At 35.8% G+C, this 12,212-nt stretch overlaps 1 protein-coding gene across 7 annotated transcripts in view; it reads left to right on the top strand.

The window, feature by feature from the left end:
- Positions 1 to 12,212, top strand: part of GALNT11 (polypeptide N-acetylgalactosaminyltransferase 11) — a 48,650-nt gene that overhangs the window by 13,277 nt on the left and 23,161 nt on the right. For 4 of the 7 annotated variants that reach the window (XM_036863898.1, XM_036863899.1, XM_036863903.1 and 1 more), the window contains exon 2: positions 9,861 to 10,193. In XM_036863898.1, coding sequence (XP_036719793.1) covers positions 9,899 to 10,193 — 295 coding nt within the window. In that variant the 5' untranslated portion in view covers positions 9,861 to 9,898. Of the gene's footprint in view, positions 1 to 3,876; positions 3,894 to 4,832; positions 4,912 to 9,666; positions 9,776 to 9,860; positions 10,194 to 12,212 lie in introns of those variants that run through there. The other 3 variants (XM_036863902.1, XM_036863901.1, XM_036863900.1) reach the window with 3 other exon arrangements.

Below are 12,212 nucleotides of genomic sequence, written 5' to 3'. Positions count from 1 at the left end.
GAAAGGTAAATACTTAACATTTAAAGAGAGACATTTAAAACTTCATTAAATATTATGAAAATTATTTTGTACTGAAGGAAAATGGGGGCTGTCCTGTTTAGTTAAACTGAATTGTCTCATTAGCCTTGTAGTAAAAAAAAAAAGAAGATGGATATTCAAAGAGGCATGCTAATTTCAGACTAGATAATGTTTTATAGAGAAAAAACAGTTTTTCAAATCATGCTTTTAGAATATTTGTTTAGTGTCCAAATTTTATTCTCAAATTTTTGACAAATTAATGGAATTAAAATATTTCTTTAAGTATGCTAAAATCCCTTTGCTTCTGAGGTTAAAAGAAAAGGCCATATATTTCATTTGAAGCCTTCTACTATTTAATCCTCTCCAAATTTGTTCTTATATTTTTAAGTTAGGAAAGGAAATTTTTTCCTAAGAAAATTTTTACCCTGATTATTAAAAAAATACATATTCTTTGTATTTCTTTTTAAATGAAGAAAAATAGAACATTATCCATAATGCTGCTAACCATAATCTATTAAATTTATTTTTCAGTAACTGCAAATAGCAGTATAACATTTTATGGCTATTGTAGAAAGATTAAAAACAACTAGTAGAATTTACAGCAAAACATTAATAGTGGTGAGATTTCAGGGGGTTTCTAATTTTTAACTTTTGGCTCATCTGCAGTGTGATGAGAAAAACAACTTTTGAGGAAAACAACTTTGTTTTTCTGAGTTGCTGCCTAGGCATTTTACACTATGATAATTCTACTCACACCCAGAGTTTAGACATTCAGATCAGGGCTTGAGTTTAGGGTGCCTGCCCTAAGTTCCCACTTTGCTTTCCCCAGGGCATCTTTTTTTTTAGGGCATCTTTTTTTTTTTTTTTTTTTAATTTAATTTTTTTTTTTTTGGCTGCGTTGGGTCTTCGTTGCTGTGTGCTGGCTTCTCATTATGGTGGCTTCTCTTGTTGTGGCTCATGGGCTCTAGGCGCGCGGGCTTAGTTGCTCCACGGCATGTGGGATTTTCCCGGACCAGGGCTCGAACCCGTGTTCCCCTGCATTGGCAGGTGGATTCTTAACTACTGCGCCACCAGGGAAGTCCCCTCACTCAGCATTTTTAATTCAATACACCAGCTCCGGCTTCTCAACACATGTATTTTCTGATTTTTTAGCATAATAGCAGAACTTAAAAGTGTCAATCCCTGGCACCTTACATGGTGTCTGGCATATAAAGCTCCTACTGTGTTCCCAGTGTTAGCCTTTTCTTTAGGATTATTTAATGATTTTCAGAAGAAAAATGTTGGATCATTTAGTACATTTAATAGGCTATGATTGGAAAATTAATGGAATGATTTTAAGTATCTGTAGAGTGACACTGTATAATAGGCATTGTCTTAGTGAACTGTACATAATTTACTTTATGGAGCATAATTGAGTAGTAGTGGGTATGTACTGTGTTCTTTGTTACTAGAAGATGACTGTGAAAAGCATCTCAAAATGGGTCTCCTTAGCTTCAACTATTGTGCTATTGAGAAATACCCTTCACTCTAATCTGATAATGATGCAGGAATTTAACTTCAGTGAGATCTCATGAGATTTTAGACCTGTGTGACCTAATAGTTTGCCACAAAGCATTTTTGGTGTAACAGTAGATGCTGATGGTAGCAAAAAAAGGCTTGGTTTTTGAACAGCCACTATGGAAAACGGTGTGGAGGTTCCTCAAAAAATTAAAAATAGAGCCACCATACGATCCAGCAAATCCACTCCTGGGTATTTTTCTGAAGAAAACATAAAACACTAATTCGAAAAGATTTATGCACCCCTATGTTCATTGCAGCATTATTTATAATAGCCAAGATATGGAAGCAACCTATGTATCCACTGATAGATAAATCGATAAAGAAGATGTGATATACACACACACACACACACACACACACACACACACACACACAATGGAATATTATTCAGCTATTAAAAAACAATGGAACCTTGCTATTTGTGACAACATGGATGGACCTAGAGGGTATTATGCTAAGTGAAATAAGTCAAAGGAAGATTTCACTTATATGTGGAATCTAAAAAAGAAAACAAACAGACATAAAACAGAAACAGACTCATAGATACAGAAAAACTGGTAATTGCCAGAGAGGATGGAGGGTGGGGGAATGCATGAAATAGGTAAGGAAATTAAGAGGTACAGACTTCCAGTTATAAAATAAATAAGTCACAGGGATGCAATGTACAGCATAAGAAATATAGTCAATAATGTTGTAATAACTTTGTGGTGAGAGATAACTTATCGTGGTGATCATTTTGTAAGGTATAAAAATACTGAATCACTCTGTTGTATACCTGAGACTAATATAATATTGTAAGTCAGTTATAGGTCAATAAAAAAAATGACAATGAAACTGTCTATGTAAACTGCTTAGCTGTCTTCCTCCTCTCCTCCTCCTTCAGAGTAAACATTGATTTCCCAGGATGTGCTCTGCTTACATATTATACTCTTCTCTGAGATTTCTTGTTGCACAGAATCTAAACAGTGTCCTGTAACTACTTTTGGAACAGAAATACACCTTAAAAATTATATAGTTATTTGTTAATTGTTAACACCAGATACTGTGCTAAACATAATGGGTTTGGAAAGATGGGAATGATCCTGTCCTTAAGGGGGTTTGCTTACAGTAAGCATAACAATGCTTACACTATAGGCAAATTGTTCATTGGTATATCTCCAGTCCGTGTATCTGGAAAGGATTCTTCTGTCATTAACTATACCTCTCCAGAATCTGAGTGTTGGCATCTCATTTTCCAACCACAACATTCAGTCTTTCCAGGTCACTCTCTTTGGTAACATAACTCCAACAAACATTCAGCCACATCGGAGTCTCTGATCATTGGCCCATCCACGTTTTTTCATCCTGCTTCATTCTTCCTTATCCTCTCATTTCTCCTTGTCTGGCTTAAATCTGTGGTTTGTCATTCTAATCAGCACATTGCATATACCTTTCCCCATTCTTCTTCTCCTGTACCTCCCTGGCAAAACCCTGACTCTTAGCTTACAAGGCACCTGTTCCTGAGCAGCTCCCAGACCATGGCTAGAGAAAACATGAAACCATACCATCTTGTCTCACTGCAAATTCATGTAAACAGGTGGTTAGTCTTTTATTCATTTAATTTTCAAAAAATATATTACATTGATATCTAACTGCTGAAGTTTTTGCTTTATTAACTATTCAAGTTTATGATTGAAAGTGTTTGGTTACTAGTTGTTTTGTATTAACTAACCTTAAATATTTGCTTTGACCCTCCTTTTAAAGGCTTTCAAGCCTTGGATGTTGAAGCCATGGGTATGCAGAAGGAATGGCAAACAGTATGAAGCAAAAAGACTTTATTGTGTAGATGCTGGATTCATTATTTGTTAGCATAGATTAGATTAAATTTTCAGCCTTTTGATTTTTGTTTGGATGTTTTAATTTCTTTCCTTAAGCAGTTAGGGACCTGTTACTTTATTATGTAACAGGCATCTGATTGGTTTCCACTTTTTTTATATTTGGTTGTTAACTTCTTGACCTGTCTAAAGGACTTCTGAAGTCTTTTGCTTCTGAAGATTTATGATTAATTATATTTAAAAAATGACCTGATTTTGTAAATTCCTCTCATTTTTATAGGTTCCTTAATTTAGTGTAATGATTCACTACATAAAACAATTTCTCTAAAAAAAATTACCATAATATGGCTTGAAAAAAATAATAATTTTTACCTGATAGGATTGTTGAAAGTTAATACATTTTACAGCTCAGGACAAGGACTCTTGATGTTGAGCTGTGTGGAGAGGATGAGCTGGGGGTATTCTGTGAAGAATCTGGACAGAGTTGGCCAAATCTTATGGGTGAGGTCTTTAGGATAAAACTTTTTCATTTTGCCCTTAAGTGCTGTGGCAGCCAAGAGGTAGCCTAACATCATGCAGTGAACAAAATGGAAAGTAGCCTCCTGTTTTATCACGAAGAGCTTTATTTAATTTGTGAAATTGGACAGTGAGATCCTGTTGTTTTTTGTACCTTTTCTAATAATAATTACGGCTATTGTCCTGCCCAGTTGTTATACTGTTGTTGACATAAAGTAGTCATGATCTCCATGTGTAGCATTAAGGTATTGATTGGCTCAAACAGGATAGTAAACATTTGTTTTGAAATCCCGTACTTTACAAGCATATTGATAACCATATTACAGTAATTTTTTCTTTAATTTCAATAAATATTTATTGAATGTTTGCTATGTGCCAGGTGTTGTTATAAGCTCAGGGGATACTGTAGGAAATAGAACAGACAAAAAACGTGCTCTGATGAAGCTTACATTCTAGCAGGGGGGAGATAGATAATAAATAATAAATGTAATGAATAAGGAGTTAATGTAGTATGTAAGAAGGTGGTAAGCTGCATGGAGCAGGGAAGATGGGAAGTGCTGGTGTTTGGCAGTTGAGTTGCAGTTTTAAATATGGTAGTCTAGATAGAACTTTGTTGAGAAGGTAATATTTGAGCAAAGATTCAATAGAGGTGAACTTAGCTGGGATGAAAAGTATTCTAGGCAGAGGGAAGAACCAACACATAATCCCTAATACATTTAGTGACCTATAAGGAGACCAGTTTCTAGGATGAAATAAATGAGGAGGGAAGTAGTCGGAGATATAGTCAGACTCTTAGGGACTTGTAGGTCATTGTAAGGAACAGATGGTCACAAATACGTTTAATATTATATTTTAAATTTAGATCGAATGAGGAGGAAAAAGTTAACATGCGTTGAATTTGTCCTATATTCTTTCATTCTGTAGATATTTTTCAGCATCTTCTATGTGCCATTTATTGTGCTAAGTGAAGGGAGTACAGTGAGCAAAGAAACAGCCACAAAAGGTAGCCACAGTTTTTATGGAGATTATCTTGGTCCAGTGCAAATCAGTGTTTGTGTGCTAACCATTGTGCCTGATGCTTTACAAATATTATCTTACATAATTCTAAGTATTTCATTTAATTCTAAGTATCTAGTAAGATAGACAGTATTGTTAACTTGGAATACAGGTGATGAAAATGAGGCTAAGAAAATTGGGTAATTTTTCCAAAGTTGCATGGCCAGTATGTGACAGAATTGGATTAGAACTTAATCTTGTCTTTTCATTATCTGTTGTTTGGTTCCCAATCTGTCTCTGCGTCATAGGTAACCTATTAACTGTGGAAGCTTGTTAAAACTGTAGACCCCTTAGCGCTACCTCCGCAAATTCTTGTTTAGCGCATCTGGCACAGAGCCCCAGGAATCTGCATTTGTAGTAAACACTCTAGGGACTCCTGTATTTTGGAACTGTTGCCTCCAATATTATATTTATGGTGGACGTCCTAATCTTGTCCCTATTTTTAAAGAAAATGACTTTATCATTTCAGCGTTGAGTATCATTTTTGCTGTAAGATATTTAGAGATGCTCTTGGTCAGATTAAGGATTTCCCTATTCCTAGTTGCTAAGAATTGAGTGTTGAATTTTAATAAGCTCTTTATAACCTCCACTGACCAAATCATATGCATTTTTTCCTTTAATTTTTTTAAAGTAGTAGATAATAATAGGTTTTCAAATATTGAACCAGCCTTGTATTCCTGAAGTAAATATAGCTTGTTCATATGTATTCATTTTTTTTTTTTTTTAAATAATTATTTATTTATTTATTTATTTATTTATTTTTGGCTGTGTTGGGTCTTCGTTTCTGTGCGAGGGCTTTCTCTAGTTGTGGCAAGCCGGGGCCACTCTTCATCGCGGTGCGCGGGCCTCTCACTATCGCGGCCTCTCTTGTTGCGGAGCACAGGCTCCAGACGCGCAGGCTCAGTAGTTGTGGCTCACGGGCCCAGTTGCTCCGCGGCATGTGGGATCTTCCCAGACCAGGGCTCGAACCCGTGTCCCCTGCATTGGCAGGTGGATTCTTAACCACTGCGCCACCAGGGAAGCCCTGTATTCATTTTTTAAAACATTATTTGTTTCAGTTTTAGTGTTCTCTTTAAGATTTTCATAATCTGTCAGAGATTGTCTTTAATATTCCTTCCTCATACTGTCCCTGTTTTGTTACCAGGATGATAATAGCCTCAGAAAGTGAGACAAGAGCACATTTCCTCTTTTTCTGTTCTTTGGAGGTAGTCGTATGAGACTATTCATCTGTTCCTCAAATGTTTGATAGAACTCACTTGTAAAACTGTCTAGAAATGTTTTTATCTAGAAATGGTTTAATATTCAAAAGGACTAGTACAGCCATCCCAGTTTCCTGATTTTCCAGTCTTAGTTGTGCATTTATATTTTTCTAGGAATTTATCCATTTCACTTAGATTTATGAACAATACTTTTATTTTTAATCCACATATATATTTATGCTCTCTTTTTCATTTTTGGTATTATTTATTCCTGCTTTCTCTCTTTTTTTCTTTCTTTTTTTTTTTCTCTCCTCTTCTTGATTAGTCTTGCCAGTGCTTTGTTAATTTTATTGATCTTTTAAAGAACCAACTTTTGGCTTTGTTACCTTGTTTCATTTTCATTTTCTGTTAATTCCTGATATAACTGTTTTTGTTTCCTTCTTTTACTTTTGTTGGGCTTATTCTATTTTTCTGAATTCATTGTTTGTGGTCTGTATTTTCTGACATTAGCATCCCAGGCTATAAATTTGGCTTTTGCTGTATCTCACAAGTTTCGAAAAGTAGTATTTTCACTATTTAGTTCTAAATAGCTTCTAATTTCCATTTAGACGTTTTTTGAGTTTTCTGGTTATCTTTTTGTCATTGATTGGTTTTCAGCTTAGTTGTCTTGTGATCACAGCGTGTGGTCTATAGGATGCAAACTCTTTGACCCCACTTCTTGAGGGCATTTGCTTTTGCTCTGTTCTCTCATGGACTGCTCTTCCCCAGATATTTGCAGTACTCACTACTTTATTTCCTTCAGGCCTTGTCTAAATATCACCTTCTCGGTGAGGCCTTCCCTAGCCATCTACCTAAAATTTCACATACCCTTTTCTACTTCATATCGCTCTTCCCGGCTTTATTTTTTCTCCTTAGCACTTACCACTTTCTAGTATTATCCAACATCGTGTTCAAAACTGGGTAGGGAAGGAAGTAAAGTCCTTAAGGGATATGTGGCTGGGGACAGAAACAAAATATAAGCTTTGAGAGAAGGGAAAGGTTGAGTGCCTGCAGTGAGATTGAAGAGTAACTAATAGTAGTGCAGGTGACCCTTGAACAACAGGGGTTTAAAGTGCCTGGGTCCACTTATACGTCAAGTTTTTTCAATAAATAATACAGTTTGCCCTCTGTATTTCACAGGTTTTGAATCTGTGGATTCAGCCAACCGCGGACAGAAATTGCCATCTGTGGTTGGTTGAATCCCTGGGTGTGAAACCCGTGGATAAAGAGGGCCAATAAAGGACTTGAGCATCTGTGGATTTTGGTATACATGGGGGCTCTGGAAGCCAACCCAGGCAGATACCAGGGGACAAATGCTAGTATGGGTAAGAACAACACAGCTGGGGAGTCAGGATTGTGCTCAGAGAGTGAGGTTTTCATTTAATATTTAAGAGGTTCGTCGATCAGTTGTGGATGATGATAAAATCAAGGGTAGGGGCAGGGTCCCTTAAGTAGAATGTGGGTGAAGGTTGTAGGAGAGACATGAATCAAGACATTTGGAAACTAGGGTTTTGAATGATTCTGGACATCACCCAACATGGTGGTGGGATTTGGGATAAAGAAGAAAGATGTGAACGAAATGTCAGTGTCCACCTGTCTTCCAGAGCTGCTTGATGGAATAGCCCTTGAATAGCATCGTCTGGCTTCTTGTGATTGGAGAAGGGATTGGCTGACTTTCTCTCTTGGTCCATTCTGCGTTCAGGGTCAAGGAGGCCAGGTTGAACTGGGAAGGCCTGGAGTGGTTTGAGGAAAACAATCTAAATATAAATCTTCTTAGATAGTTGAAGAAGCGATTGGCTCCTTAGATGCACAGTTCTTTATGGCATCAGAGCAGCCTGTGCAGTTAGTCTTGAACTAAAGAATTCCAGGGCCTTTTGAGGAATTAGTGCTTTTGTTTTCGATGTTGTTTGTTTGCTTGTTTTTTTCCTACCCCCAAGCAAATATTTTAGGAAGTTATAATGCCTGCTTTAGTTGAAATCTAATGTTTCACCTAAATGTTTCTAGTCTGTATTTCTGCAACATTTCTATTGCAAAGTTGCAACTTTTAATTTTTCATTTGTTTTGAATCCTCCATTCAACATTTTCTTCTACTTCCAAATAAAGTGGTTCTTTTTCTGTGCATGTCTTTAATTTTAAAAGTGCTAACAGCTGACATGACAGCACTTTCATTGTTACCTGACTTTCCTTTTGTGCTGTAGTCATTTCCCTTTGGTATTACTGTAGTGGGAGTTTTTGTTTGTTTGGATGGTGGTGGTGGTGTTTTCTTTTTTTTTTGAGCTTTTGAATTGACAGGTAGTGGAATAACTAATACTTCTTGGTTGGCAGATAGTTAAGAAATTGAGCTATTTACTGTCTTCTGGGCTTACAGCATAACTGTACAAAACAGCTTAATTTTTTTTTTAACTTTTGTTTGTTTTTATTAATTTTGTTTATTTATTTTGGCTGCGTTGGGTCTTTGTTGCTGTGCGTGGGCTTTCTCTAGTTGCGGCGAGCGGGGGCTACTCTTCATTGTGGTGCCCGGGCTTCTCATTGCGGTGGCTTCTCTTTGTTGCAGAGCACGGGTTCTAGGCACACGGGCTTCAGTAGTTGTGGCTCGCGGGCTCTAGAGCACAGGCTCAGTAGTTGTGGCATACGGGCTTAGTGCCGTGTGGGATCTTCCCGGACCAGGGCTCAAACCCATGTCCCCTGCATTGGCAGGCAGATTCTGAACCACTGCGCTGCCAGGGAAGTCCAAAACAGCTTAATTTTTGAATTGGAGCTTACTGATGTTGATTTGCTTTGTCCTGATTTGGGAGGCATGATAATACTAGTTTCTAAATTATTTCATACTATAGAAATAAGAAGTAATGGATAAGTAGTATTGCTTTGTAGATTTCTTCTGTATATACATTACTTAAATAGGGTTTCTCTGCCCTCGTGTTCAGTGAAACTATTTTATATGTGCATTGGGCTCTTTACAAAGAATTCCTCAGGAAGTTGTGTGAGGCCTCCATGAAGACCAGATATTATCAGAAAGCTTAGGAAAAAACTGCTGTTCAATGCCATATTGTTTATAAGACATCATAAGGAGAGGGAAAATATAATTATTTGAACTCTTTCAGTTATAAATTTGAAATGTAACTGTTGAATCTAGAGTGGACATTAGGGCAGGTTTAATCTTTGATTGGAAAGTGAATATTTTTTCAAGTTGCTTATTTTTAATAACAGATTTTAATATCCTTGGATTAAAAGATTTAGTCTTATAATTTTACAATTAGAAGGGACCTTAGATGTACTGTCATGACGCATGTAGTACTTGTATTTTCCTTATGAAAAGTTAGACCCTGAAAAAAAATTAGCAAACTGAAAGCACTCCAGAACAAAGGTGAAGAAGTATCCATTAACATGGGCAAATGAATAAGTCAGCTATTTTGCTGCCGTTAGTTTTCTGAGTACTAACACATTGGCTTGTGGTTTTAATTGTCGAATCCCTTTATTTTTTTATTCAGTGCTAGCCATATATTTTCTTATATTTGGCTGTTGGTTAATGGTATGCATAGGGGTCCTAAGTAAATTGTTTAGAAGTGCTATTTGGTAGGTTGGAAAACAGTGAACATAAACTTGGTAGTTGATTTATAAGTGTCTTGATGTGTCTAACATATTTATCTTTCTCTTTTAGGAAACTGAAAATGGCCCTTCAGCTATGCTAGGTCTATAATGGGAAGTGTCACAGTTCGATATTTCTGTTATGGATGCCTTTTTACATCTGCAACCTGGACGGTTTTGCTTTTTGTTTATTTCAACTTCAGTGAAGTGACTCAGCCACTTAAGAATGTGCCCATCAAGGGGTCTGGGCCCCATGGACCATTCCCCAAAAAATTTTATCCCCGTTTCACTCGAGGTCCAAGTCAAGTGTTAGAATCACAGTTCAAAGCAAACAAAATTGATGATGTGATAGAGAATCATATTGAAGATCCAGAAAGAGGCAACATGAAATTCTCTTCTGAACTGGGTAAGTGTATTTAATTTTTGCTAGCAGCATGTCAAAAGTATTTTATCATTGGAAGTTTAACTGTTCTTGAAATCATGTATTGTTCAGAGAATTAGAAATGTGACATTTTTTCTGCATTGATTTATTTCGTTCATGAACTAGCTGAGGTCATATGATTTTTGCAGGCTCAGTAGGGAGTTATATTCTATTTTGTCCAGTTTTGACTTCAATATTTTATGAGGACTTGGGAGAAACTAATGAGGTCCAGAATAGGAAAAAAAAAAAAAGAAAGAATGAAAAATTAAGTGGCTAGAGAGAAAATGGAACCTATGGGGAAGGATTATAATTGCTAGCATTATTTAATAAGGGAAAGTAATGGTTGAAAACTGACTATATTTAACATATTTTGAAAGGCAGAGTTAATTAAAACAGAACATAAACCATTGAGTTTAGAAATAAGTTGAGATTACTTATATCTAATAAGATTTCTACTTATAAGAATTATTCAGGTGCCGGAATATATTTATTAAATACAGGAGTTTATAAAATAGAAACTTTTTTATTCTTCAAAAATTATATTCTGTTCAATTTGGAAGCAAGACATTGAATACTGTAATTCTAGAGTCCTGGTTTCAGCAAATTTTATTTAAGGGATAAATAAGCCCTTTAAAACTTCGTCTTTAAAACTTAAAAAAGAACTTTGATCTTCATTGATGCGTTAAATAATAAGTAATTTAAGAGTAAAAGCATATAGTAAGAGATTCTGAGAGATTAAAAGATCCACAGAATATAAAGGAAATGTTAAAACATTTTTTTTTCACTTCATCATAGTTTCAAAGAATAAAATCAGTTCCTAGGATTTAATCACTTCCTAATACAGGAGGTTGAACATATTTAAAATTATATGAGGAAATGGAGGCTATTACTTACTTTAGTTTTCATAAAATATACCTTCCAGTCTTTTTCAAACAGCCATTTGGACATCTTAAAAGCATTAATGGGAAAATTTCTAGTTTTTTTGTTTAGAGTAGTTTTTGTAAAACTTTTATAAAGAAGTAACATTGGGTTTACCATTTTGAATGGACTTTGTTTGCCTGTGAAAGAATTAGAGAATTGTAGATATTTGAAGTGACAAACCCAAATTGCCTACCTGAAAAACTAAATTCTTTATAAAAGATCCTAAAGATCACAAAAAAATATTATAGCGAATAAATGAATTCAGCAAAGTTACAGGGTACAAGATCAACACACCAAAACCAGTTGTATTTCTGGACACTAGCAATAAACAGCCCAAAAGTAAAATTAAGGGGACAATCCCATTTACAATGGAATCAGAAAGAATAAAGTACTTAAGAATAATATAGCCAAGGAGGTCTAAGATTTGTACACTGAAAACTACACAGCACTATTGAAAGAAATAAAAATAGACCTAAATAAATGGAAAGAGGTCCATGGATGGAATGCTAAATACTGTTAAGATGTCAGTACCACCCAAAGCAACCCACAGATTGAATGTAAACCTTATCAAAATCCCAATGGCCTTTGTTGAAAAGATGGAAAAGCTGATTCTAAAATTGATAAGGAATTGCAAGGGGCTCTGAATAGCCTGAACAGTCTTGAAAAAGAACAAAGTTGGAGAACACACACTTCTCTATTTCAAAACTTCCTGACAGTGTGATACTGGCATAAGAATAGATATGTATCAGTAGATCAAAGGATAGACTGAGAGTCTGAAAATATACTCTGTGACTTCTGTGGTCAAGTAGCATCTATGGTCAATAATACCTAAGGACAAGTAACATCTGTGGTCAGTTGATTTTCAGAAAGGGTGCCAAGAGCAGTTAATGTGGGAAGAATGGTCTTTTCAACCAATGGTGCTGGGACAAATAGATACCCCCATGTAAAGGAGTGAAGTTGAACCCTTACCTCATGTCATATTAAATTAACTCAGAATGGATCAAAGACTATAAAACACTTAGAAGAAATCATAGGGATAAATAAGATAATTGGGGAAACACTGCATTCTGTATTTCATCCTCT

This window comes from Balaenoptera musculus, chromosome 9 (genome assembly GCF_009873245.2).
Source record: "Balaenoptera musculus isolate JJ_BM4_2016_0621 chromosome 9, mBalMus1.pri.v3, whole genome shotgun sequence".
In the NCBI taxonomy this organism is placed as follows: domain Eukaryota; kingdom Metazoa; phylum Chordata; class Mammalia; order Artiodactyla; family Balaenopteridae; genus Balaenoptera; species Balaenoptera musculus.
The sequence above is the reverse complement of the archived record's forward strand: the minus strand, read 5'-3'. Positions and strand labels throughout refer to the sequence as shown.